This window comes from Parus major, chromosome 1A (genome assembly GCF_001522545.3).
Source record: "Parus major isolate Abel chromosome 1A, Parus_major1.1, whole genome shotgun sequence".
NCBI lineage: Eukaryota > Metazoa > Chordata > Aves > Passeriformes > Paridae > Parus > Parus major.
This window is the reverse complement of record NC_031773.1, coordinates 958,605-984,050: the sequence shown is the minus strand read 5'-3', so window position 1 is coordinate 984,050 and position 25,446 is coordinate 958,605. Positions and strand designations below refer to the sequence as shown.

General features: G+C 39.5%; 1 protein-coding gene across 10 annotated transcripts in view; it reads right to left on the bottom strand.

The window, feature by feature from the left end:
• Positions 1-247: 247 nt before the first annotated feature.
• ABCC9 (ATP binding cassette subfamily C member 9) overlaps positions 248-25,446 on the bottom strand; it is a 71,714-nt gene continuing 46,515 nt past the window's right edge. For 6 of the 10 annotated variants that reach the window (XM_015628434.3, XM_015628431.3, XM_033514312.1 and 3 more), the window contains 19 exons: positions 24,940-25,020; positions 23,869-24,006; positions 23,262-23,387; positions 22,572-22,668; positions 21,394-21,641; positions 20,338-20,486; positions 19,503-19,572; positions 18,542-18,699; positions 16,322-16,414; positions 13,591-13,693; positions 11,215-11,316; positions 8,318-8,438; positions 7,217-7,347; positions 6,569-6,647; positions 4,108-4,216; positions 3,785-3,888; positions 2,907-3,040; positions 2,575-2,637; positions 248-556 (listed from right to left, as the gene is read on the bottom strand). In XM_015628434.3, the coding sequence (XP_015483920.1) occupies positions 419-556; positions 2,575-2,637; positions 2,907-3,040; positions 3,785-3,888; positions 4,108-4,216; positions 6,569-6,647; positions 7,217-7,347; positions 8,318-8,438; positions 11,215-11,316; positions 13,591-13,693; positions 16,322-16,414; positions 18,542-18,699; positions 19,503-19,572; positions 20,338-20,486; positions 21,394-21,641; positions 22,572-22,668; positions 23,262-23,387; positions 23,869-24,006; positions 24,940-25,020 (2,244 nt within the window). In that variant the 3' untranslated portion in view covers positions 248-418. The other 4 variants (XM_033514310.1, XM_015628427.2, XM_015628429.2 and 1 more) reach the window with 2 other exon arrangements.

The window sequence follows — 25,446 nt, the reverse complement described above, 5'->3', positions numbered from 1 at the left end:
GGGAACCTCTTGCTTCCTTGACAAACTGCCTAATTTGATTGCTGGCTCCTGCATAACATAGGAAGTTTATAAGATCAGTGCATTCTTTTTCTCTCTTTAAACAAAAATAAAGTCAGTAAAAATTCTAAGGAAAATGCCAAATTCCCAGGAAGTAAAAACTTCTCAATTCTGTATGTGCATATGTGTATGTGTGTGTGTGTGTGTGTGTGAAGTTTAATAGCTTTAAATAAAGTAACATTTTTAATGCTTCAAGGCATATATGTATTGCAATAGGCTTTATTATTTTGAAAGATGGAAGTGTGAAGAAAGAAGCTCTAAAAAACAAAGCAAGAAAGGTAAAAATGATGTTACACTGAGTAGAAAATATTTGCATTTCATCTGTTTAAAAATAAGCTGTTAAAATGCATTTTGTGGCTGTTCACATGTCAGCCCGGACAAAGGAAGCGAAGATGCCATCTTCCTGGGAAAGCAGGTTCTCAGGAGTATCATATTCCAGGATGTTCCCTCGCTTCATGACGATGACCAGGTCTGCAGTGAGGATGGTGTGAACCCGGTGCTGCCACGGAGGAAAGCAAATAGAGGTTTTCATTTGGATAATTGTCACTAATGGGCCTCAAGCAAGGCAAAACCCATCAGGGAAAGGCTGTCCTTGTTCACAGTGATATTTGGAATAGATCCTTGGACTTTAACCTGAAGAGATCTTCAATTACTTGACAGCCTCTGCCATCAAGCCTGAAAATACTTAAGCATGAACTTAACCTTTTGCCATTATGGGCAGCACAGATATTGGAATAAATCCTATGGCCCCACTGAAACACATCTTCCCCTGTGAGAAATAGGGATGAGAAGCATCCTGCACTGTCAGATGGCTTAGAATCCTGTTCTGCTCCTTGTTCTCTACACCCCAGCAGTCTGCTCTCCATCTGGGAGAGCAACAACCCCTGGGCTGTTGCCTTCTGCAAATCCCTCTGAGGTCTAATTTGAGTGTGCTCTAGGCAACAGCATAATCCCATAGGCTACAGGTTTGAAATCAGTTTGAGTTTAATTTGAAGGACATATGAATACAGCCAGTCATAGATGGGATGACCTCTTAGGAGTGTGATATTTCGCTACACAGGCAGAAAGTCAGAGATCACTTCATGGGCTGGATTCCTTTGACATGTTAGTTGTAATGTCAGCTGCATGTCTAAGATTTAGGTATGATCAACATAAACAGTCATGACATTAAACAAACCCGGGAACCACACAACAAGCACCTTCTTGCACTGTCCTCTCAGAAGCTGTGCAGTAGAAAGGAAGCAGAGTGAAAAGAGACTAAAGAGGTAAAAATAACTACCAAAGAGCCAGAAGTCCTGTAAACAGCGTGGACTGAGAGAGTCTACTTGTGAGTCTTCACTAAAGTGGTGAACAGGCCGTCCTCTTTGAGGAGTAAATTTGAGGCAGTGTCACATTCAACTAGAAAGCCCTCAGAAAGGACTAGGATAATATTGGCATCCAAGATGTGAGAGACGCGATGCTGGAAAAAAGAACAGAAAAACAGGTGGGTGAAGGAAGGATCAGCTGTGAATGAGGAGAGGAAGGAGGAAAGATGTGAGAAAAGCTAAATATTAATGTGTGCTGTTTCACTTGGGACACTGACTTTGGAAAGGCAAAGCCAAAGAAAAGTGAGATTCCAGCCAGAAGGACAATACAACATGGAACTGAAGGACAGCAATCTAACCACCAGAATCTCCAGCATTTACACAGCCAAGAAGTTTGGAGCACATTGTAAATGAGCTGGTTAAGTGGCTTGCCTGACACAAACTACTCACTGACAGGCTTGAAACCAGAGTCCAGGAGGCCTGACTGTAATCTCTAACCACAGGACTGGATTCCAGACATGGCAAATGAAACAGCTATTAAAACACGTATTTATCTCATGGAGAAAACCTCTCTTTCTTGACTAATGCTGCTGTCACAGGTGAAAATATTCTTAATGGTATCCACCACATGTCTATGCACATGCATGTATGAACATGCATGGCTATATGGAACTTTTGGGCACTAGGAGTGGCAGGAAAATGCAAAAGAACATCATAAACCCCTGTCTGAAAAGATATTATTTTGGGGGGTAATTCCCATTGATTCCAGTTTTTAAAACCTTTATTGTAAACCCAGCTTTTTATTCCAAATGAGAGAAAAGATAACCCAGCTTGAGAAACCACACCAAGTATATGATGTAGATTTTGATACAACTTTCAGTAATGGTTCAAACCATGGTTTCAATGAGTTTCAATTTTTTAGTAAGAATGATTTCAAATATTGTTGGAGACAGTGCAGATGCTGAAGTTCCCTGTAAAGTCTTTGTTCAGATCCAAGTGTTTTAGTTTGATAGCAAGACAGTATTTGCTGCAAAATTTCAGGTTGATAGTAGGTGTCTGATTTGTTCTGGTATCATGGGTATATTCTGGCCTTGTGGTTTAGCTCTATTTTGTGATGCTTTTAGTTTTAAGTAGTGGTGCTTATCTGGTGAAGGGCAGGGATAACTGCCTGAGGAATGAGGAAAAAAAGATCTTTTTATGGCTTAATACTTACTGCTATTGTTACAACTGTGCGGTCAGCAAAGGCAGTCATCACAACCTTCTGCAAGATGTTTTCCTGTCAGAGGAAAAGGCTCATTCCAGTTGCTTCATCCTGTTACATTCTAATTCACATGTTTTCAAGCATATTCCACACAATCTCTTTCCCAGCAGGGAAATGTCACAATTATGAAAGCAGGGCTTCATTAGAGCATTTTATTTTATCCTGAGAGAAACAAAAACACTGCCAGCTTTTTCTGCTACAGAGATCTCACAGCTTTGTGGCTGACACTTAGGGAAGATGCCTTTCTCCTGGCAGATCCTTAATTAGCTAATTGCTGTACTCACTGTGGCCATGTCAATAGATGCTGTGGCTTCATCCATGATGAGGATGCTGCTCTTGCGGACAAAAGCTCGGGCCAGACAGAAGAGCTGCCTTTGCCCCACACTAAAGTTTTCCCCTCCTTCTGTGACCATGGCATCTGTAACAAAACCAGTCCCTGTAAACATTGCACCCCTGAAATGCTGTGCCTGAAAGCTCTGCTTGTGCACTATTCCAGGGCCAAGCAAAATCCCCATAAAAGCCAATAACCATAACCTTGACTGACCAGTGGGATGGAAGGATACCAAGAAAAATGAGCACAGCCTCTTGGGAAAGGAGAAATATATCACTAAACAAACAGTTGGCACAAATTGTTAGGAAATCTTGTGGGTTGCAGGGTAATATCTTAGTAATAAGAAATATACTTGATATGGAAATAAATATGTGAGCTTCCTTCATGTAATGGATCTGAAATTGTAAGAAAAATGCTCCATCAGTGTTTACAGCTCTGCTGACAGAGCCAGCTTCTGCTAAAGGAGATAAAAATGTTCTTTGTTTCTCCTTACTAATTATCCCACTATGATCATAGAATCATAGAATATCCTGAGTTGGAAGGAGCCCACAAGGATCATCAAAATCCAGCTCCTGGCCCTGCACAGGACAGCACCAAGAACCACACCATGATGCTGAGGTGTTTCAGGATTTTTCCAGACTACATGGGAAACCAGACTATTCTTCAGCTTTTTAATAAGAATATTCTCTCTAGTATGAAGAGAGAATCTTCATTATGTGCCTGTCACTCCTACATGATGATCCAGAGTGTCAGATGGGATGGATCTGTTTATTTGTGTGCATGCATGATTCCAGTATTGGCCCATGACACCAGAGATTGGTTCAGACATACCAAGGCCTCCTGGCAATGACTTGACCATGTTCTTCAACTGAGCAATCTCCAGAGCTTCCCAGAGTCTGTCATCAGTGCATTTGCATTCGGGATCCAAATTAAAGCTGCAAAGAAAACCATAACAGGAGTCTTATTACTGCAATTACTTTCAGGTTTTCTGAAAATTTAACACCTTGCCATGGTGTGTCACTTGGCAGGCTGAGCAGATGTATTGGACTGAGCTAGGAAGGTTACTTGCCTTTTCCATCCTCTCCTGTCCCACAGCTCCCATGACAGGCAGGCTGTGCAATGCTGCCTGTCACCCCCTGATGACATTCACCTACCGGATGGAGCCACTGAACAGGATTGGGTCCTGGAGAATAATGGAGAGCCGGGACCGGAGCGTGTGCAGAGGCAATTTGCTGATGTCTATCCCATCAATTACTATCCTCCCTGTGTCAAACAACACACAGAACGTGTGAGGGAATTGCACAAAGCATGTGATCCACAGGTAGCAGGTGGAAAGGTAGAACAGCCCCTCTGGGCTAGTCTCTAGATGATGGCACACTGTCTCTGTGAGCTCTCAGCACTGCCAGACACATGGGGAAGGTGAATGTATCTAAGAACACAACCCAGCTTATCAGTGACACTGTCACCTTGCTCTTTTCCTTTTTCTTCCCCTCACCCTCCCTTAAGGGAAATTGCATATCTTCCCTTCTATATGATTAATGATAGCATCAGAAGGACAGTTTATTATGGGTCAGTTACAGCCAAACAGAACAACAAGAGCAACTTATGTTGCTGTGCCTTTCTTTGTTCCCCTTGAATTCTATAGTTGCTGAAGACATTTCCTTTGAGAAGGGGAACAATTTCTTTTGCATAATTTATGCAAATTACAGGATACAGGAGATTTGAGATTAGAGGGAAGGGATGGGCCAGTGAGGATATGGTAAAGGCTATTTCCATCAGGCACTTCTCCAGTTTTCATATGGATTGCTTCACTAGGCAGCTGCACTCCTCCCTGGGATCTACCTATGATTAATTTAATCAGTTCTCTCTCCCAACAGTGAGAACTTAACCATGAACTGGCAGGCACATGGATATTCAGAACTTTGTATATGTGTCCCTTCTGTCATTTCCATTGTCACAATACTGCATTTTGTAGGTTGCTGTCCATGTCCCTGTTCCAGTGGAAGATTTCATCAGCCTCCTAGCTGGACTACTTCTATTATTGTAGTTTTTATGCTTTTATAAAAGTATGCTTTTATTATATGGTCAGAAGAATCAAGATTTTATCTGTAAGGTGCAAAACCAATTATTTTCACACTTCAAGAAATCCAAATCAGGTTATAGGACTTCTTGAGACATTGGTGGTTGCATAAACTTAAGCAATTCCTTTTCTTCACAAATGTGGGTTAGCAGAAGATGAGGTAGAATAAGGAGGGAAAAAATAATATGGCATGCCTGGGGAACAGGGAGATGCATATTTGAGAGAAGCCAGGGTGCTCAAGGAAAAGAAAAGAGGAGATGAGAGGACCTAAGGGAAAAAGTAAATTTGAGAGGAGTTGGGAAACTGGGAACAGATTGAGGGATGGTCAAGCAAAACACAAGAGAAATAAGAGGTTGTTTGAACAGAGGGCAAGAGAAAGGAAACACTACAGATCAAAGCAAAAGGAGGGAGATAAAATGGGACAGATACAAATTTAAGGAGATAATGAACACTTAAGGAACAACATGAATGAAATTTTGGCTCTAGTAAAGTTACTTGAAATCTTATTATGTAACTTTTATTAGAGTCAGGACCCCACCCAGAAGTGGACCAGCATGGAAACCGAATATGGGTCCAGCTGGGAGAGGGATGTTCACAAAGGATAAACAGAGTTTGATTAGAAAAGGCTTAGACATTCCCATTGGGAAAAATCAGGGATACAGAAGAAGCAGACAAAAAAAATATACAGAAAGAAAACTTAAGTAGAAGGAAATTTCAAGCTGGCCATAAGAATAGCTATTATTTCTTTGCAATATTTATAAATCCAGGAATCCTGGTCATGAGTCAGAAGCCTGTGACCATAAAAACATATAGGCACAGAACCACAACAAATGCAAATATTAGCTTCATCAGGTTCATTTATCCTCCCACATCTTACTGGGCTTTCCCTGGAAAACATTCCATGCACAATGGCTAAATTAGAAACATGGAAGTTTTTGAAACAAAAAGATTACTTTCCAGTTGGTTTTCTACATTCCAACAATAGCATACATGTATCTATATTATAAATGCTGAAAAGCAGATCATGCCAATTAGCTGAGACAGTTAAATGCTGCAGGAGTGATAAAATAGCAACATTTTTCCAACCCTTGAGTCAGATTCTGCTGCAGTTGTGGGGAAGCACAATAAAATTTTAAAAAATCAAGGGAATGGACTAGTTTCTTCTCTGCTCTGCTAATATTTTGACAGCTGTAATAAGTTAATGCAGTTATTCCTTAGGGAAACATTTAGACACTCCAGAGAGTTACATAGTTTTTATCCTGTCTCAAACTGTGATATTGTTTTGTCAGACCATATGCAAAATGTTGTTTTTTTAAAATCAGAAATACATTCTGTGCACAACATTTCCTGGAAGAACCAAGGGCTATTCACAATAGGGCACTTTGTACTTTGAAGGATCAGGCATAACACTTCTAATCAAATATCTTCTGAGCTAGAGAACCAGGTTATAAATTATCAAAAAGGCTCCTTGCTTCTTCTGAGGAAATAAGTGGGGAGCAGGTGAGGAGTGACAACATATTCCAGAGAAAACTGACCATCAAAAATGTCCACCATTCTGAAGAACGCCAAGGACAGGGAGGACTTGCCGCTGCCAGTACGACCGCAGATCCCAACCTGCAAAAAAATGGAGAATGTCACTTACAGAGTATTCACTTACACCTTATTCCTTACTTACACCTGAAGTTCTTTTGGGAAAGCTGCACTGGATTGTGCTACTGGTGAGCAGAAAGATCCTTTCCAATGGCAGGCGGCACACCAGGGAAAACACAAAACAGCACAGCAAGCACACTCCCTTTTTCTGCCTCTCATCACAAGGACTTGTCCCCAGAGCATTTCAGCATTTTGACCTGGATGACATTGACACTCCATGCTGAAATGTGAAATACTCTTGTGTTTTTACCCTCTAATTTATCTCTCATTTATGTTTACTTGTATGCAAGGAAAATGGACTTGGAAAGGCATGGGATACTCAGAAGAAAAATTGATCCCAGCCAAGAATAAGCTTTTATCATTGCAAGTTCTTGGTCTGTGCCCAGGGACCTCAGAGAGGACTGTAAATATATATATCTACCAATTCAAGCTGTTGATCTTGTTCTTCTGCCACTTTATAAAAAAAAACCTCAGTAATGAAGAAGTAATGAAGCACAAGAATGAGGATGATGGGCAATTGTTTGATATGGTACCTTTTGTCCTGGTTTGATATAGGCCTTCACATGCTTCAGAACAGGCTTCAGGTTGTTTTCATAGCGAACACACAAATTTTCAATCTTGATTTCCCCCTCCTGGGGCCAGTCTTTGGGGACTTGAGAGGGATCTGAAATAGTTACAGAAAAACAAACTGAAGTAAGTGCTGCCAGAGGGTCACCCTTTACAACAGTCCCTTTTCCCCCTGTCTCCTGCCTGGCCACCATCCTTTAAGCCAATGGAGAAATGGAGCCCCAGTTCCCTGCCAAGGAGAGGCTGAGCTGGGAAATATCTGGCAGGCACTTGGCTTCCAGGTTTCCACACACAGGGAGAGAGGGCAGATACTAAACCATCTCTTGGCACTGCAACAGGGAGAAGCCAAATGAGCACAGAACGTGGTGTCAGGGCAGTTTTAGCATGGCCTTGGGTCAGTGACGGGCAGAGGAAGGGCAGCTTGAGGAAGGAAGCTGTTACTGCCACACAATGTGAGCTGTTGACATTATCACAGCTAGTGTTTCATGCTAATTTGCAAATACACAGCAGGTTTTGTCTCTGGACTAAGGAGCTTGGCTTTCCAGGGAAGTTTCTTGACCTATGAGCCTTTTCTTGCACTTCAACCACTTTTAAATAGAAATCGAAGCCCATTCAACGTGTGTGTGGAGCACAAATTCTGATGTGCAGCTCAGAGAAGAGTTGCTGAGGTCTGATTGCCAACATGGCCTTATCCTGTAGTCCCCATCTGCTACAAAGATCAGAGATTTTGAAGCATGTGACATTTCTAATTTTTATCCTTATTTTTGCTTCCTCAATAACTTACATGGATATTTTGCTCATCTCATCTATAGCTGTGGTATTTTCTGATTGTACTACAAGGTCCTGCTCTGTCTCCCTGGAATTCAATAGGATTTTTTTCATGTTGACTATCATGAGTAATATATTTTCATAGCTTATTCTAGCTATCCTTGTCACTCACACCAGTGGCAGTTACTACAGCTCAGTGAGAACAGATTTTGGTCAGAGAGGTGTGTACATTTTGCATGACCGAGTCTATCATTCTTTCACATTACCATGTAAAGCCCCAAAAAGAATACAAGCAATACCCAGGTAGCCTTCATAGTTCTCTGACTCCATGTTCAGGAAGCTGTGTACTTTTTTCACTGCACCCATCTGCACTTCCAGATCAGCCAGATTCCTCACTACCCAGTTCAGGTAGTTGGTTATCTGCATCACAAAATGAAAACAAGCACAGGGTTCAGCCTTCTTTCTATCCATCTGCCCACTTGGAAATAAAGTTCAGTACATTTTTGAAAATCTTTGGCCTGACTCAACATAGTGAGTCTTTTTAACATTACAGCAGTTCAAGATTCAGTGCAACAGCATCAAATCTGTAAGAAGCCAGTCATACTCCAACACAATTGGCCCTAAGACACCAACTTGGAGCTTGGTATTCTTATCCTTGTTTTTTGAAGGATAAGAATGGAAACGTACCTAAACTCTGAGGGAATCTCTTGTTTTCAGCATCTAATAATCAGAGCTGAAAGGTGTCTTCTTTAAGCACACAAGCACAGAAAATAAAATTGAAAGTGCTGTATGGAAATATTTTCTATTATGTATATTCTAATATTTCAAAGACTGCAACTAGAAATTAAGAACGTTCACTGCAAATATATTGAAAAGATTTTATGATAATTTCATTTATGCATATTTAGATAATCCATTTCTCTCTGTGAAAAATATGAGAAGTTTTTAGTTTAGAAATATATGAGGGAAAAAATGTGTTATCAGTTCAGCAATATTTTCTTCCAGGTTTTTATTCTCATTTGCAATGAAAAGGATTTTTAGTAAAATCCTTTACTCTATAGTAAAGGTATTACTTTTAGTAGATAATCATTGATTATTAGTTCTCTAACAATACTCAGTAGCTTACACAAACTCTTTTCTAGGCAGGACTTACTATTTAAGGCTGAAAACTGTAAATCTGTTTCCTAAGTCTGTGCTTAGGTTCTTCTGTAAAAAAGAACTGATCTTACTAGGAAGAGTTGATTGCCAAGGACCTTTAATACTTGATATATATTATGTACCAGAATGAAATATTAGAAACTTAAAAATAAAAACACCCTTTGCATAAATGTATTCAGAGAATGGCTTTGACATCTTTTTTGGTGAGTGCCAAATAAGGACTTTATTAAGAATAAATCACCTAGTCTCACTTCTTTACCACTAACCTAATATTGATGCAATAAGCAAACAGTAAATAATTTCCACTGAGATTTAGCAAAAATTGTTGTTAATTTAGAGGACTTGGTTGCTTACTTTGTCCTAAAGATTGAGTTCTTAACAGGGTACTCTCTTCTTTATGTTCAGAAACCTGCTTATTTGGGGTCCACCTTTTGAATAAGGGAGTTAGAGAAATGGGAAAGTTTGCAGATAAGCAAAACAGTGCAGAACTCCAGCTTGCAGTGGCTGGATGCTATCCTACTATTTGGCAGATAATACAGCCTGGCATCCAAAAAGCTCTGCCCACTATCTCAGGCTTCATCACAGTTGTGAAAAGGAGTTGGCAGTGTTTATAGAAGAGCAGAGAATAAGCTCAGGATAGCCACTGTAAACACCTTGGTGCAAACAATGTGCTCTCATCCAGGTCCAAATACCAGTCCTCTCTCAAAGGAAAATTAATTCAAAGAGTAATTATTAAAGGAAAACCAGTGTCAGGGGACACAGATAATGATCCAGCTGCCTTCAAAAGTTCTTCAGAGTTATTGTGGGGTAGGAGAGAGACAGGTGATCACTTGGTGCCTACAGCTCTTCACCTGTTGTGCCAGACTTTAGCATGTGCCCATTTCACATGAATGAACTGTTTGCAAACACAGGCTAAAAACAAAGAAGCCAAGGATGATGCAGACATCCTGGAGCTTCCAGATCTCTGCTAATGAAGCAGCATTACCGGGAATGTCTTCAGAGTGAAGCTGAAGCCCTGGGACTGATTCTCAGTTGTTGACAGATTACCACACTGTTGCAACAGCAGCACAAGGGGAATCTAAGGTCACCCTAAGGCAACTGCTGAGGACTTTCTGTGGTAGTCACGGGCTCCCCAGCATTTATGTGCAAAGACAGATCTCATGGTTAGACCCACTTCTTTATCCCTTCCTTTTACCAGTGCTTCAAATCAGAAAATTTTTTCCCATGCCAGCCGTGGTTTCTAAAGTTCTTCCTGCCTCTATCATCATCCTGCCTTTGCCCCCACTCTCATGGTTCATTCAGTAATATTTCATCCCCACTCTCATGATTAATTCATGAATACTTCTACTCTCTGTAGTGATTGTCATTCACTCTGTGCTCTTTGATGCACACTTTGCCTCTCTTGCAGACAGGTACACTAAAATACTGTTCCTTCTCCTCACTGCTAATGACAGTAGCAAAATGAACCAGCTACTAGACTACCACAACCTTGTCATCCCTAAGTCCATCTCCTCTGCATTTCTACTGCTACCTGGCATGATGAACCATGCCCACAAAGGTCCCAATCCCCAAATCTATTCATAATTTCATGGACAATCTTGGGCATCTCAGTAATTTCCCTCCAAGGGCAAAGCTAATAATTCTGTTTCTTCAGCAATTATTTTATTTGGTCTTTGGTTAAAGAATACGCAGATGATGACAATCTGTATTTCCTGGAAGGTTTTGCCATGTAGAAGTGGAAGCAGCATTGTGTTGCACAAAACAGAGTGCACAGCAGGTCCTCTTATGCATTTTTAATTTTCCTGCTCCTCTTGGGAGCATACAGGGCCTGGGAATGGTTGTGTTTTTTTAAAATTGGCTCGTAAAACCTGAAGCAAATCCAAGTTGCCCTGAACTCTCTCAGCTTTGGCTCAAGTCCATTATTTGGAGGATTCTTTTTTTAAAGATTAAGAAAGCTGGGAGATGACCATGTACACATAAAAATATTATAAAATTATGTGTTGGTCTGGAAGTTCTTACACTTGGCCTTGGCACGTACCGTCAGAGCATACAGGAGACCCAGCCCCACAAACCCCGAGTGTGGCCCTTCAGTGATGGAAGTGACGGCAGCAGTCAGGACAATACAAGCACCCAGGTAATCCTGGAATGAGAGACAGGGGAACAAAAAAGGAAAAAATGCAACAACCAGAGCATTTCTTTACCTGTGGAGCAGTACCACTGTACAAAGAATTATTTATATAATGACATCTAGCCCTTAATTTTGGTTTGATTTTTTTCCCTGGAAGAGGTCATGGTTGTGGTGCCCAACCTGAAATACACAAAGCAACTTGCTGAACATTAGTGAAAAAGGCCAGTAATTGCTGTAAATTCATTTGGGCTAGGGTATCCCATGGTGGCCACCCCAAAAAGAGCAGGGATCAAAAAATCTACTGAGCATATTAAACAAAAAAAAATAATGTGAAGGACATAACAGTGACACCCCTAATGCCCACCACTAAAACAAATCAATTCCTCTCTCTCCACTCTCCTTCAGGTCTTCTCAAATATGGGTTTTCTCTCTCAAAAAAGGAAGTATCATTGACTTCATGAAGTCCCAGAAGACTTTTGGTAGAATTTATACAGATCATGCACATGTTTTTTGGCAGAAGCTTTACAGGAGCTGGAACCCATTTTCTTGATATTTATCTCAGGTTTGAAGTATATGCCACATGTCATCTCATGGAGTCAAGGTGCTGATTAATGGGATATAGTTGGTATTCCCATTCTCCCACTGCTGCCTGCATTATATTCACTTTGGATTACATTTTCCATTCATTTTTGTCTTCCTGTCCGATATTCCTGTCAGGAATCTTTTCTTCTGATATTTGAAATGAGGGCTGCCCAGTTCATCTGTCTAAAAAATGTGTTGATGAGCAGAATACAGACTTGAATTTTAGAGGGGAATGGATTCAAACTGTCACAGGGTAGGTTTAGATAGGCTATCAGGAAGAAGTTGTTCCCTGTGAGGGTGGTGAGGCCCTGGTACAGGTTGCCAAGAGAAGCTGTGGCTGCCTCAGTTCTGGAAGGCCATGCTGGATGGGGCTCTGAGCAACCAGGGCTAGTGGAAGGTGTCTCTGCCCATGGCAGGGGTTGGAACCAGATGGGCTTTAAGGTCCCTCCCAACCCAAATCATTCTGTGATTCTGGGTCTCTGTGACTCACACCTATGGAGCATAATGGTCTTCAGTCTTCATCATCAGCTAGGACAGGACTTAACAGCTGCTATTAAATCCCACAAACTTTTTGGTGATCTTAGTACCACTGTACCACCCTTAGGCAGGGCTATGTCAATGCACTATGTCAATTCCTTGCCAAGACCACATTATTTCTAATGCACCGAGGAAGTTAGGTGTATTCATGGACCAAATTCATTTGGCATGTAAACAAGTCTAAGACTGTGAGACACTAACAGGCTTATTCCAGTATTGGCTGTTGCTCTGTTATTTATCTGTCCTAGATTTGGAAGCAATTTCAGCTGATCTTGGATGCTGTAAGAAGCTGAAAGCTTTGAGCACATCATAAAAATATGGTGAATAACTTTGTTGCTCCAGCAGGAAAAGAAGGAGAAGGTGACTATACAGCCTTTGATGTGAGGATTAATCATGCCTGTTGCTATTTATGTCCAGCAGAATCAGGCCACTGCTCTGTTTATTCACTGCTCTTTCTGTTTCAGATGAATATGGGAATCACAGTTACTTTGCTCGCCTTTTCTTGACTTGCAGATCAGGAAAGTCCCTCATAGAGAACCCCTACAAAACCCAGGAGCCTACATCACTGTCAGTGACTGCACTGTGCCCTGCTGTCATTTTCTTTCTGGACCTGCTGTAATTTTCTTTCTGGAGTCTAGTTCTGCTATCTTGCATTATATCAAACAATAAAATCCCAAACAGTATGGCCCTGCAAAGGTTTAGCTTAGAGCTGTGGGATGAAACTTGCTGCTGGGAGGTACTTCAACACCTGGGAGATCAATGTGCCTAAAACAGCCCTGCCAGAAGGATGGTACAGTTCACAAAGCCACTGAAAAGCCACATTCTGCCTTGAAAGCAGTTCCTGCTGTCAAAGGTCTGCTGCACAGGATGCTGCACAGTAGTAGAGAAAGTCTTGTTTGAAGTTTTGTAAATGTTTGTTCTTGCACTGCCTTCAAACTCTAGACAGCACAGCAGCAGAAGATGAGGCAGACTTGTATTTTCTTACTCCTGGCCAAGAAAGCTGAAAAAACCCTCTGGGTTTAACATAACAATCCTGATCTATTTTAAGGAACTGAGTGTATAATCTCCTCGCGAGATTAATACTCATTATTATCTTCTCTGCATCAGGCAAAGTCTCTGTTTGCTTCCAAGGTTTCAAAACCATGGCTGGGACAAAACTGAACGTACCGTCCTGACCTCCAGCCATCTGTTGGCAGCTGACAGAAATAAGTAGGCAATGTTGTTCGTGTCCGTCAGCTCCAGCATACGTTGTTTAAATCTGGCTTCATGCCTGGCAAGACCAAAGTTCTTACATTACGACACATAACACTCTCACACACAAAAGGGTGAAGCATTAACTCTGTTCTGCCTTCCCTCCTCCCAGCCCAAAACTTTTTGCCCCTCTGTTTTTGCTGAAGTTTGGGTTAAAAGCTCTGCCCTAAGAACACATATCTGGTGCTCCCCATAGCCGGAGCAACAAGTGGAGTGGAGAGGGATTTGTGTGACAAACAATTCTGTTGGACTAGGGTTTGGATCAGAGACTGTCCCCTCAAAGAGATTGCAATGCCAGGGTGCTGGGACAGATGCTGTTCCCCAGAGCTGATCCACTTTTTATAGCTGTGGATTGCAGTCCACTCCTCCCACAGGTGAGAGCTGTTGTGTACCCTCAGCTCCTCATCACAGGGTACTAGCAAAGACAGAGGGCTCACCTGTCAGCTTAAATCTGATTTCAAAAGTTACCTGGCCAGCTTTAGGGCTCTTCAACAGGGGTGACATCCCTAAGATTTCAAGTAATACGGAAGTAGAGTGATCTGTAAATCAAACCTTTCATCTACTCACCTAAGCTGTTTTCTCAACCAGTCACACTTTGCCTAAACAACTGGGAAACTACAGTCACGGAGTGCTATAGATACTTCTAAATTAGAAAAATGAGTCGTATTACCTCCACTGCCACTTGTCCCTCTCTCCCCCACACAATTCCAATCACATTCAAAAACCAGTGCAAGGATGCCAGAGTGCTGAAAAGCCAAGGTACACTTTGGGAGGGGAGGGGAAAATCTCTATTGGTGCAAGTGTATTAAATTCATGGCACCTTGCACAGTCATATGGAAACCATTTTGTTGTTCCATATTCTATTGTCTGGTGAATACCCTCACTTGATTAAACCAGCTGAACTTTAGTCAGCAGTTCAGTGTCTGTTTTATATTCCATTTCAAAGTCTCAGGGCCCTGCTGTGAAGCACCTTTAACACCTCTTCTTCCAGAAACTTCTTTTTTTACCCTACTATTTCCTGCTGATATTTTATTTCTCTCTGCACAGCTTGTAAACATGACAAGGAACCTCTCTAGAAGAACTTGTAACAGTAATGATGTGGGGAGGAATAAGGATGAACTGACTACTCTGCTCATCTTTTTTTCCTGGCAGCAAAACTCCTGCTCTCCTAATGGAAAATCTGACATACTCAGTCTGTGTTTTCATCCATGTTCAGCTCATCTTCTGGACACTTTCATACTTATATCCTGTCAGATGACGTCTGAGGTCACTAAGATTGCTCTCTTATTCAACTGTACTGTTTTGCGTGAGGAGCTGCTAGATTTTATCCTGGAACATACTGAACCCAAACTGCAGAGAATGACTAACAGGACCATCAGTAAATACGAGCTTGCAGACAATAAATGCAGGAGACTTCAGGTTTGGTGGGCAGTGGAGCACAAACAATAAAATGAAATGGCTTTGATTAGCACCAGAAATCCTGAAAAACTCAATTGTTGTGGCACCCTCAGGTTGCCTTTTGCTCTCTGCCATCCAAGCCCATTGCCTTTTTGTGATGCAAAAAAAGAGTTGAACCACTCAGAAAGTGCCAAGTTCCTTCATCTTCCTGAGAAGATAACCTCAGTTTCATAACCTTCCTCAGTGATGAAAGGTTACACTGAACCTTTTGAGAAGTACTCAGCATACATCAGCCTGTAAAACTTCCTGTTTCAATACATCATTCTGTTGATAAACGTAGCTAAAGCATTTCCTGTTGACCACTGGCTCACACCTCTTTAACACAATGTTTTTGCTTGTTCTTCCACAGGCATTACTGCAACATTCTGTGCTAATAGCTGATGTCCTAAAGCTTAGCTTGAAATGAGGAAACAGCCTTAAGCTGATCAAATAGGTGTGGAAATGGCATTGCAGTGGGATCTGCTCTGGTTTGGAATTCTATGTAGTGCAGAATGGGTGAAAGGTGCGCTTACTGGGAAAAAACCTCAAGCTGGCATTTTGACAGAGTCATAACCATAATGGAGTGAACATAGGAGAGTCTGGCCAATATTTCCTGTAGTAGAGAGAAAATATATGCATGGAAAGCTGGCAAAACTCTCTGGTTCTTACAGAATTTATTTTTCAGTTTTGATTAACAAAGGGAGGTTTTACAATATTAAGATCAAGTTCTGTTCTCCTGCAGTTTTCTTGGAAAGTCAAGTTGCACACTGCCTTTCAGTTGGAAAGTGTCATAATGATGTCTCTGTGCTTAGGAAGTGGGTTAAACATAAAACTGATTCAGGAACACTTCTATATAGCAGGGGGTTTGAAGGGTCTGTGCCTCTGCCTGCTTGGCAAAACAGAGCTCCCTGCTGTCCAGGTTAGAGGCATGATTAAAATAGACTCATTAGAAGTTTAAATGTCATATCCTAAAAATGCAATAATCTTTAATTCAATGGAACACCAATACATGCGTTAATGAAATCTGCAAAATATTTAAGAGGCATGGGAAAGCAACAAGAAAAAGAAAAAAAATCTATTCTCTTTACTTGAAATATCTTAACAACGTTCTTAAAATTCAACAGTTTGCCCTCAAATGTGCTCCAAGGAAGCTGAATAGGCCAGCCTGACCCCCAAGCCTCTCTCTAATACTTTGTTTTACAAATTTTACCCAAATGCTCTGATGGTGGTAAGGCCTTCAGCTGTCTCAGAGAAGTGACACAGCAGAGGGAGCTGGGTGCTGTCATCAAGTTCCTGGAGGTCCCTGGGTGTACAAAACACAACAGATGTCCACTACCATGTAAACATTTCTGTCTGCAGAAATTTTGCTGCACAGCAGACAAGAACAGACATTTTATGTATTGCACATGTTCTTTTCAGGATCACACAAAATTTCTATAGTACAGTGGCATGGGAATATAACATTTCTTTTTTGCCACAGAAGCCTTTGAATCATCTCCCCTGCTGCCCTCTCCATCTACTTTTGGTCACTTTAAGCTTCTGTTTTCTCCCCAGGGATAATGACACTATCATGTCTCTCCTGGATAAAAACCTGCTATCCGTTTTAGACAGATCCTACTTACCTTTTATTCTAATTACATTCTATTATTACATTCTATTAATTCTATTAAGTAGAACATATCCTAATTATCTTTTATTATATATGATAGATTTTGATATATTAACAAAATTAACTTAAATTCAAAACCACTGATTTTAAACTTTAGAGCATGTGATTTGTGACTCTTAGGTCAGGTATATAATAGGGTCTGTGTATCAGGAAGTTAATATCTTTTATGATAAGAGCTGGCCTAACAAAAAAGCTGTATTTCCACATTAACCTGTCCTCATTTTCAGTATCTTGAAGTACCACAACATGCTGAAAGTAAAATATTTCTGATGATAGCAGATCTTCTTTTTGTGCTGTTAACATTGGTTGTAGCAGAGACAGCACTGACAGAGAAATAACATGAGTGATAAATTTCCCTAATTACTCAGCAATGGAACTTCCAAAATCTGCATGGAGCAACATTTTTTAAGTCCAAAAAGTTCCAGTCTTTCCTTTTAAAAAAGCAACAATTTCCAAACCACAGAAAAAAAATTACATCTTTCTGTAACACTCTGCCATTGGCATAGCAGCCAGTTGTACAAACAGAAGAAAGTCCAGATCATTAGAGATTAAAACTTGTTATCAAAATCCTGCTAATTTTGCACAATGGATTAAATAGGCCAGGAGAAACAACTGCTTGATGTTGCTGAATGTTGCAGTGCGCAGAACAGAATTTGCTGCTGATCTTTTCATGATAAATGTCTTTCAAATTTATGATGAAAAATACACAGAAGTTTTTGAAAAATGTAATGGAAAATACAACAAAAAGTGCTGCAAGAAATACTGCAAATATTTGCATTTCTAAATATTAGTGAGGCTTATATGCCTGCAAAGGACTGCATACAAGTGAGTTACAAATACTGGCTGAAGCTATTCCTTCATCCTGCATTTCCCAAGACTAATTTTTAGGGAAATAAACTGGATGTTTGAATTTCTACTGTCCATTGAAAGAACACAAATCACATCTCAAGAGATTTAAAAGAGTTTAATTTAACAGAATAATTTGAGAGTAAAAAACAGGTCTTCTGATTTGTCAGCCACCTTAAGATCTGGGGTACAGGCACATAAAGCTTCAGTTTAGAGGTTCAGTGGGGCAAGAACAAGGTTTCTGAAAAATCTCAGAGAAGTTAAGCAAATTATTTCATATTTAAACATTTCTGGTTTGTGAATTCTGATTACAGATTTTCTGATATATAAATCTTCTTGAAAGTTTTTGGCTGATAACAAAAGACTAATGGATTGAATTTAAGAAAAAACTTCAAATGACTTACTAAAGATGTTTTACAAAATTATAGAATGAATTTAGCACTGGAAGCATGAAAAAATTTTTACTGAAAAAATTGTACTCTTTACACTCAGCCAAACCACCCTGAATGCTCTGCAGTGAAAATTACTTGAAAATGGGGCTTTTTTCCCCAATATGAAGGAAAAGTTGTGATTAATGTTAGTCCAGGGAGCTATTTTCTGTTCTCTACTAACCCTCAAATGTCAAAGAGGAGTTTTAACCATATGCAAGCTCAGCTGATTAACAAACTTCATGTTCATCTGACTCTAGAACCAAAAAATCTATTCAGTTGGTGTTACTTCCCCAGATACCCCATTTATAGCCAGGTCAGTTGGAAGTATTCCCCAGTGCATGTCTCAAATACATGCCTCAGGATCAGAAGCAGGATGCCATGCCCATTTTCCCCTTTTCTGGCTCCTACAACCTCACATTCCACCACAGTTCTTATGTAAAATATTTCATGGAGGAAATTTTCAGGATAGCTCTTTAATACATACTTGGAAGCAACCCTGAAGTATTTCTGGATAAAATAAAATGCTATGCCCAGGGGCACAAGGGCCACAAGGAACCATGGAGTGGCATAGGAGATCATTCCAATGGCTGACAGGCAGAGCAAGGTGGATCTGGTCAGAGATTCCAGTGTGGGAGGGATGTGCTAGAAGGAAATTAAAAATATCCATAAGGAAAAAATCCCTGGTAGCACCACTATAAACCTTTTTCTATAAGAAAAGTGGAAAAATATCACTATGTACTCATTGATATTCTCTCAATATCAGGAGTCTTTCTGTTTCTGTGTGTGTCATAGCCAAATGTACTGGGGTTAAAAAATGAATTGGTAGGTTTTTGTTTTCTAAAGGTCAGAGTTTCAAAGATCATGGGGAAATAGGAACCATTTCCACCTCATTTATATATCAGGCAAGGACAAGAAAATTGTTCTTGATTTGCCAGATATTTAGAGAAGTAGAATGCTCTATCTCAGAGTCTCATAATTATTTATTCCACGTTCCCATCACCCTTACCTTCAGGATTATTGTTCATCCAAAAATTTTAATGCACAGCCATAGTGAAAGCCTTTCTTCTCCCTGAATGCTCTAAATCCACATGTGCTGCCAGTCACAGTGGAACATTCATATGTCACACCTACTCCCACATATTCAAAGTTGTTATATTCTACTGTCTTTCCTGTTTCGAGCCCCAAATCTGATGTTTTCTTAATCCAGATCTTCAAACAGAATCAACCAGTCTTCATATGACAAAAATTAAGAGCCACTACTTCCTGCTATGTTTATTTTAATGGTTACCTGCCCTCATTACTACAAATGTGTGTACTTTTTACTTTGAGTGTCCCTATTATCATTCCCAGAGCCTGGTTTTGCTATGCCTTTCTCTACTGAATATTTTAATACATCAAAATTTGCAAATCCAGGACAGCAAAACAGAATATGTTGATACATCTACCTGATCAATGATATTTGTATCAGCAGAGAAGCGATTTAGAATTAGCCCCAGTGGAGTCATGTCAAAGAACCTGTTGGACAAATTAAAACCAAAAAGTAACCTGTAGAGGAATTCCAGTTTTGGATTAAAAATCCAGTCAGACAGAACACAGAGCTTTGTACAGCTATTGTCTAAAACCAAGAAATAAATACGAATAACATATCAGATTATCTTATCTGCATCCTGTCTAAATGCTTCTTTTGGCACTTCCCCCTGAAAAAAAACTTCTCTTCCAAAAACCTGCTGGCTTGTGTCCTGAACTTTCCTTCTTGCTCAATCAGGATTTAAGATCCCTTCCAAAGATCACAGCCTGTTCCTGGCTGCTGCTCAGCTTCCTTCTAATGGGCACCAACCCCAGATATTTCATGAAAGCACTGTGACAAATTTATTTGTTATTCAGGCATCCTTTTGGCCATCCTGCTGCCTGTGAGACCCTGGGTATTGTGCACAGAAGAAGTCTTGGTGTCCACATGGTTTGACACCATGGCTATTGCTCAGAGCTGGAGCTGGGTGACCTGTAGCCTGAACTGCCCTCAGAGATGTCCTTGACCCCCCCAGCCCTGAAGGGGTGCCAGCTTTCTATAACATTTCAGCCAGATAAAAAACAGGGGCAAAATTTCACATGTTTTCTCATGGAATTTTTTCCCCCTATGATTATCTCACTAATTATTTTCCTTTTTTGAGGCCTTGAAGGAAACAGGTCAAAATCAAGAGCTTTTCCTACGAGTACCCTTGCCATTACAAAGAAGACAGGTTTTGACCATGTAGCTTTTTAGGGACATCATTTTTGCTGTACCTGATTGGTCCAAGGATGATCTTGTTGAGGAGATGGTGGTGTAGGTTCTTGGCTGCTGTGAGGCCCATCCACTCCACAGTCAGGGATGTGATGAGGCAAAGGATAATTCCAGCTCCAGAGAGGATGCTGAAGACAGCTACATGATAAGCCTAATGGAATGACAAATATATCAGTCCTAGAAATAAACACAGATGTTTCTTTTCTGCTAGGAAGTCCCCAAGGTACCTGGTACCCATCAGTTATTATATCATATCTCTTGTATTACTTAATGATATATCATCTTTGGGAAATAAAAGAACTGTGATGGAACTGCAGTGATGGAACTGCAATTCATTAAGTCCACATAATTAGAAATTCTGGCAGTTCTAAGATCCCTCTCTCTATTCTACTCCTCATGAACTTGAAATGATAGCTCTTAGAACTGTGAAGACTTATTATGTGGACAATTACAAAGGATTGTTAGCCAAGAAACTTAGTAAAACTTCTCAAGAATTAAGGCATTTGAGCAATGTTGGAAAGTTCCACTTTATTAAGTTCAAACATCATGAAATTCCCAGAGCAAATCCTAAACTGATTTGCCAGGGTTATAGCAAATTTGAGCCTTCTGAAAGTCTACTAAGTGGATTCCAGTAAGATATTGTATATGAGTCAAATTTACAGCTATAAGCAGATTGTACGTAAGCAGTACAATTGAAGACTTCCATTTTTTTTTTTTTTCGGCAGGACACTACTTGACAGCCAGTACTTAGGAAAGTAGGGTCATTGACTTAAAAGAGCACTTATAAAATCCAGATGGAAAAGTTTAATGTAAAGCTCCTTACTTTGAAAGGCTAATTACTTTTCTACTCTCAAATATGCTTCTGTTTCAGTTCTGAATGGTCAAAGAGAATGATAAAATTTGAATTTTATTCTTTTAACATTAAGAATACATCCATCCTGTACAATAATCTACCTGTCATTTCTATCCATCTGGCTTCTAGATTAAAAGCAAATAATTATTTTAGAACATGTTTTCTTTAATTTTTTTTTCCTATCAGGCTCCAAGATCTGGCTCACCTTCTCTATGTTCTTATCCTCATCAGTATTCCTGGCTTCATTTGCATTGTCCATGGATGTCCATGTAGCAAGCCAATAATCTATGGCCACAATAACTGAGTGTTTCAACAGCTTGGAGAAAATCATCAGAAAGAGCAAGAAAAAACCTCCAGAGGTTAGATATCTCCAACAGGTTTTCCATGGCATCTTTGTCCTGAGCCTCAAGACAGTTGACATGTTATCATCTTCATCTTCTTCCTCTTCCTCCTCTGTGACTCAGACATTTGATCAAGTTAGCTTGGATTCAATAACTGTTAAACTGTTAAACAAGTTTACCAGATTCGTTGGATTTTTTTTCCTTCTGCTTTGAATCCAAATTTTAAAGTAAAAATTCAGTTTGTCATTTTAGACCAGCAAACAGTTCAGGCATATTTTCGTAAGACTTCCCCTGTGCTCTTTAAGCAATTCTATAGTTTGCCAATCTTTGACTTGTCACAGTTCTGTTAAGAAAATAATTTTATAAACTAAGTCTTCACTACTTATTATTTAGAGCAGAGATGAGGCCTTTCTCAACATGTTCATCACCTTCTATTATACAGTTAGCAGAGCAATTTGGAAGATTTTAGAAAACTGTCCAAACCTTTCCACCCAGATTCTTCATCATCTGTTTGCATGAAAAAGTTCAATTTTCCCTTCAATCAAGAGTACTAAAAATATATTTGATCACATTCTATTGAAACACAAATGGTGGAAGACTTCTGCTATGGAAAATACATATTTCATAGGTGTATAAATATGAAAGTTAATTTTTTATCCCAGATAATAAGAATATATATTTCTCACAGGAATATATATATCCCCTGCAGGCTGTACCTGAGGAAGAGAAATGTTGACATGCTTTTGACAGCTACATCATTTTTTTTTCTTTACAATTGTTTCTGTGGCTCAATAAATCCAGGCACTGAGTTAACAAAGAAATTAACTTCTTTTGATAATACCCTTACCTCTGTATGATGTTTAGGGAAATATATGGAGAATCCCTTAAACAAGTTATATTGTAAACAGGTCAGAATATTGGACTTTCCACTATTATTTCCAAATGTCATCAATAGAGTCACACTTTGCTGCTAAGAACTGACAGCTATAAAAGTGGAAAGGCAATGAAAAATGGTATTAAATAAAGTAATTGTAAAACAAACCTTCATCTTCATCTTCCAGTTGTGACTTAGATTCTCTGGGATACATGGCCCTTCTAAGGGTTTTTCTCTCAAGAGTTGTCTGGTCAGCTTCCATATCCTGAAATAATTAGGTTGTCATTATTATTATTAATTAATAATAGGTTTTATTAATTTGACATATAATTTATTAATTTGAGAGCATAGTTGTTCACCAATTGTAGTAGTACCTGCAGCAATCTCAAAGAGACTTTACTTGGTAACTCACAGAATGGAAAAACACAGTATTTTTCAATTTAAATTTCAGAGAATTCAGTTTTTTCACTTCTTTCCCTCTCTCTGCCATTCTTTCATTCCCTCTCTTCTGGAATAGTAAAAACTTCAAAAATAGTCTTTATAGAATCCTAAATATTCATGGCAATAACAGAATAAAAGGATAAGGGGTACTGCTGGGTCCAACCCTTGCCCCACCAAAGGATCAGTTATGCACATTTCCAAGGGTTTCTTGTCTAAGATGTCCTTACAAATAATCCACGATGAATATACCGCACAATTCCTGAACAATCCATTCCAGACCCTAAAACTCCTTACAGGTCAAGAGGTTTTGCCTTAAAGTTATAAACTCACTTCGGAAATGGTTTGGGTTTTTTTTGAAATTGAATGTCAAATATTTTTTTGAAGAAAAGTCATCCTTGCCCAAATGCTCCTATTTACCTTTTCCAGCTCTTGATCTTGGCGATTCATCAGAGTTTTCCAGTGTTCATATAGCTCAACATCCTTGTTTTGGATATCCTTTAGTGTCCCTTCTCTATGCACCATTCCATCCTTCATTGCTATGATCTAGAGGAGAAAGTACACAGCACTCAACAACACAGATACCACAGTCACAGACCTGGATCCTACAAGATATGTCTCACCATTAGTGACAATACAATTATGCAATTTTCTGTCTTCATTTTATTCAATATTTTATTAATGACTTCTGAAGTTTGCTGGCATAACTCATAAACTGAAACTCATGTAAGTCATGCTTTCCTGCACATGTAAAAAGCATTGAAAAGAAGGGATAGATATAGTTGCAATTAAATCAAAATTCTCCAGGCCTTTTAATGAACAAAAAAAAATCTACATAAACAATGTAAAAATAAAATAGTTCTTCCACTATAAAATCTGTGTTAAAGTGGCAGTTAGCCACATGGCATACGGAATTAAGAAGGGACTCTATTGCAGAGAAAAGTAATAATCTCATTAAATGTTATGGTGTTAACTTCAAGTGTACATTCATGCTTAGCAAATTTTCCCCTGGGACCTCTTCTCTTACCCAGTCAGCATGTGGCAGATACTGTAATTTATGTGTCACTAGAACAAGAGTCCTCTTGTCCTCTTGCAGAAACTTCAAAATCCCTTCCTGCATTAAGTGATCACTTAAGTGAATGTCCAGTGCAGAGAATGGGTCATCCTGCAATCACATCAAATTGAAAAATATTAAAACAGGATACAAAAGTGAGGTTTATTCCTAAAATAGTATTTTTAAAATAGAAAGCATCTGTCTTTACTGGTGTTTCATCTCTCTCTAGTGACAAGGACCCAGTCAGAGAGCTGCACTAGTGGGCTGTAATCTACTGCTCTTAAGTTCACAGCAGTGGACTCTGTTTAATTTTTTTGTGTCTGGCTGTGTGTAGTGCTGGGGCCTCACTGACAGAGTGCAGGAACACCAGAACTGAAATTTTCCATCCAAATTTGAAAATTCTAGGATCCAAAGCCAAACTTAGGCCAAATTTTGATGTGAAACTGGCATGGGAAAATTAAAGCAGAGTTAGCAACTCTTCTCATTTCCTCCAAACTTAAGTACAGACCTGCTAGGTCTTCACTTTGAGTGCGTGTGGCAACATTCAGACAAGGGTATCAATATGCAAACACTTTTTCTTCAAGAAGTCTCTACTTAATTTTGAAGAGGCTCAAACAGCCCCTTCATGAACCTCCTGAAATTCCTAATATGCCTTGACAGTAATAACAGAGAAGGGAAAGGCTGTCCAACTCCATAGCACTCTGCAGAAGAGTGCTGAGCCCACAGACTGTTCATTATGGCTCCTTATTAGAAATCCTGCTGATTTCTGGGACTGTGCTGATAGTAGATCATTACTGAGAGCAAGGAAAAGACAATCTGTTCCACTCTTCCAGTGTTAATTTGTGCAGGAATTCCCATCTTCATCAGTCTCCCAGGATGTTTTGATGCTGCCTCTGATGGATGCTTATTTCCAATCTCTAGAATTTGACTTTGGAGTTGAATACAAGTCCCCATAGGTCTTCTAAATATAAACTAAATATATGAAATTACAGCTTTATTACTAACTTTGCATGCTCCATGTGAAAAAAAAAAAAAAAATCTTACCAAGAAGACAATGTTGGTGTTCTGGTAGAGTGCTCGAGCAACACAGATTCTCTGTCGTTGGCCTCCACTTAAATTAATCCCCTAATGATTCAAATGGATCAGAAATAGGCATCTTTGAATAACCATTATGACAGGCCTTTGAAAATGTGAGTTTTTTTACAATTATATTGTTCCATTAAAAATAAAAAACTTCATTAAAATGCTACTTCTATTGATAAGCATAGTCCTCATATAATAGTAAAAGTTATTATTCATGGTAATTATTCAAGTGTAAATTATGAAGAGCTGCTCTGAGCACAGTAGGCTTTTTAGATTGAAAAATTTAACCAATACCAGCATCAAATTCAGCTAGCAAAACATGGGAGACTTTGGTCAAGAAACTCCATTTGAGAAATAGCTAAAGAAGCAGAAGAGATTTCAAATGGTTTTGCAGAAACACTTGGTGAATTACAATTATTTACCAGTCTGGCAGCCCAATACAGACTAGAACTGTGTGACCCCAGGGAA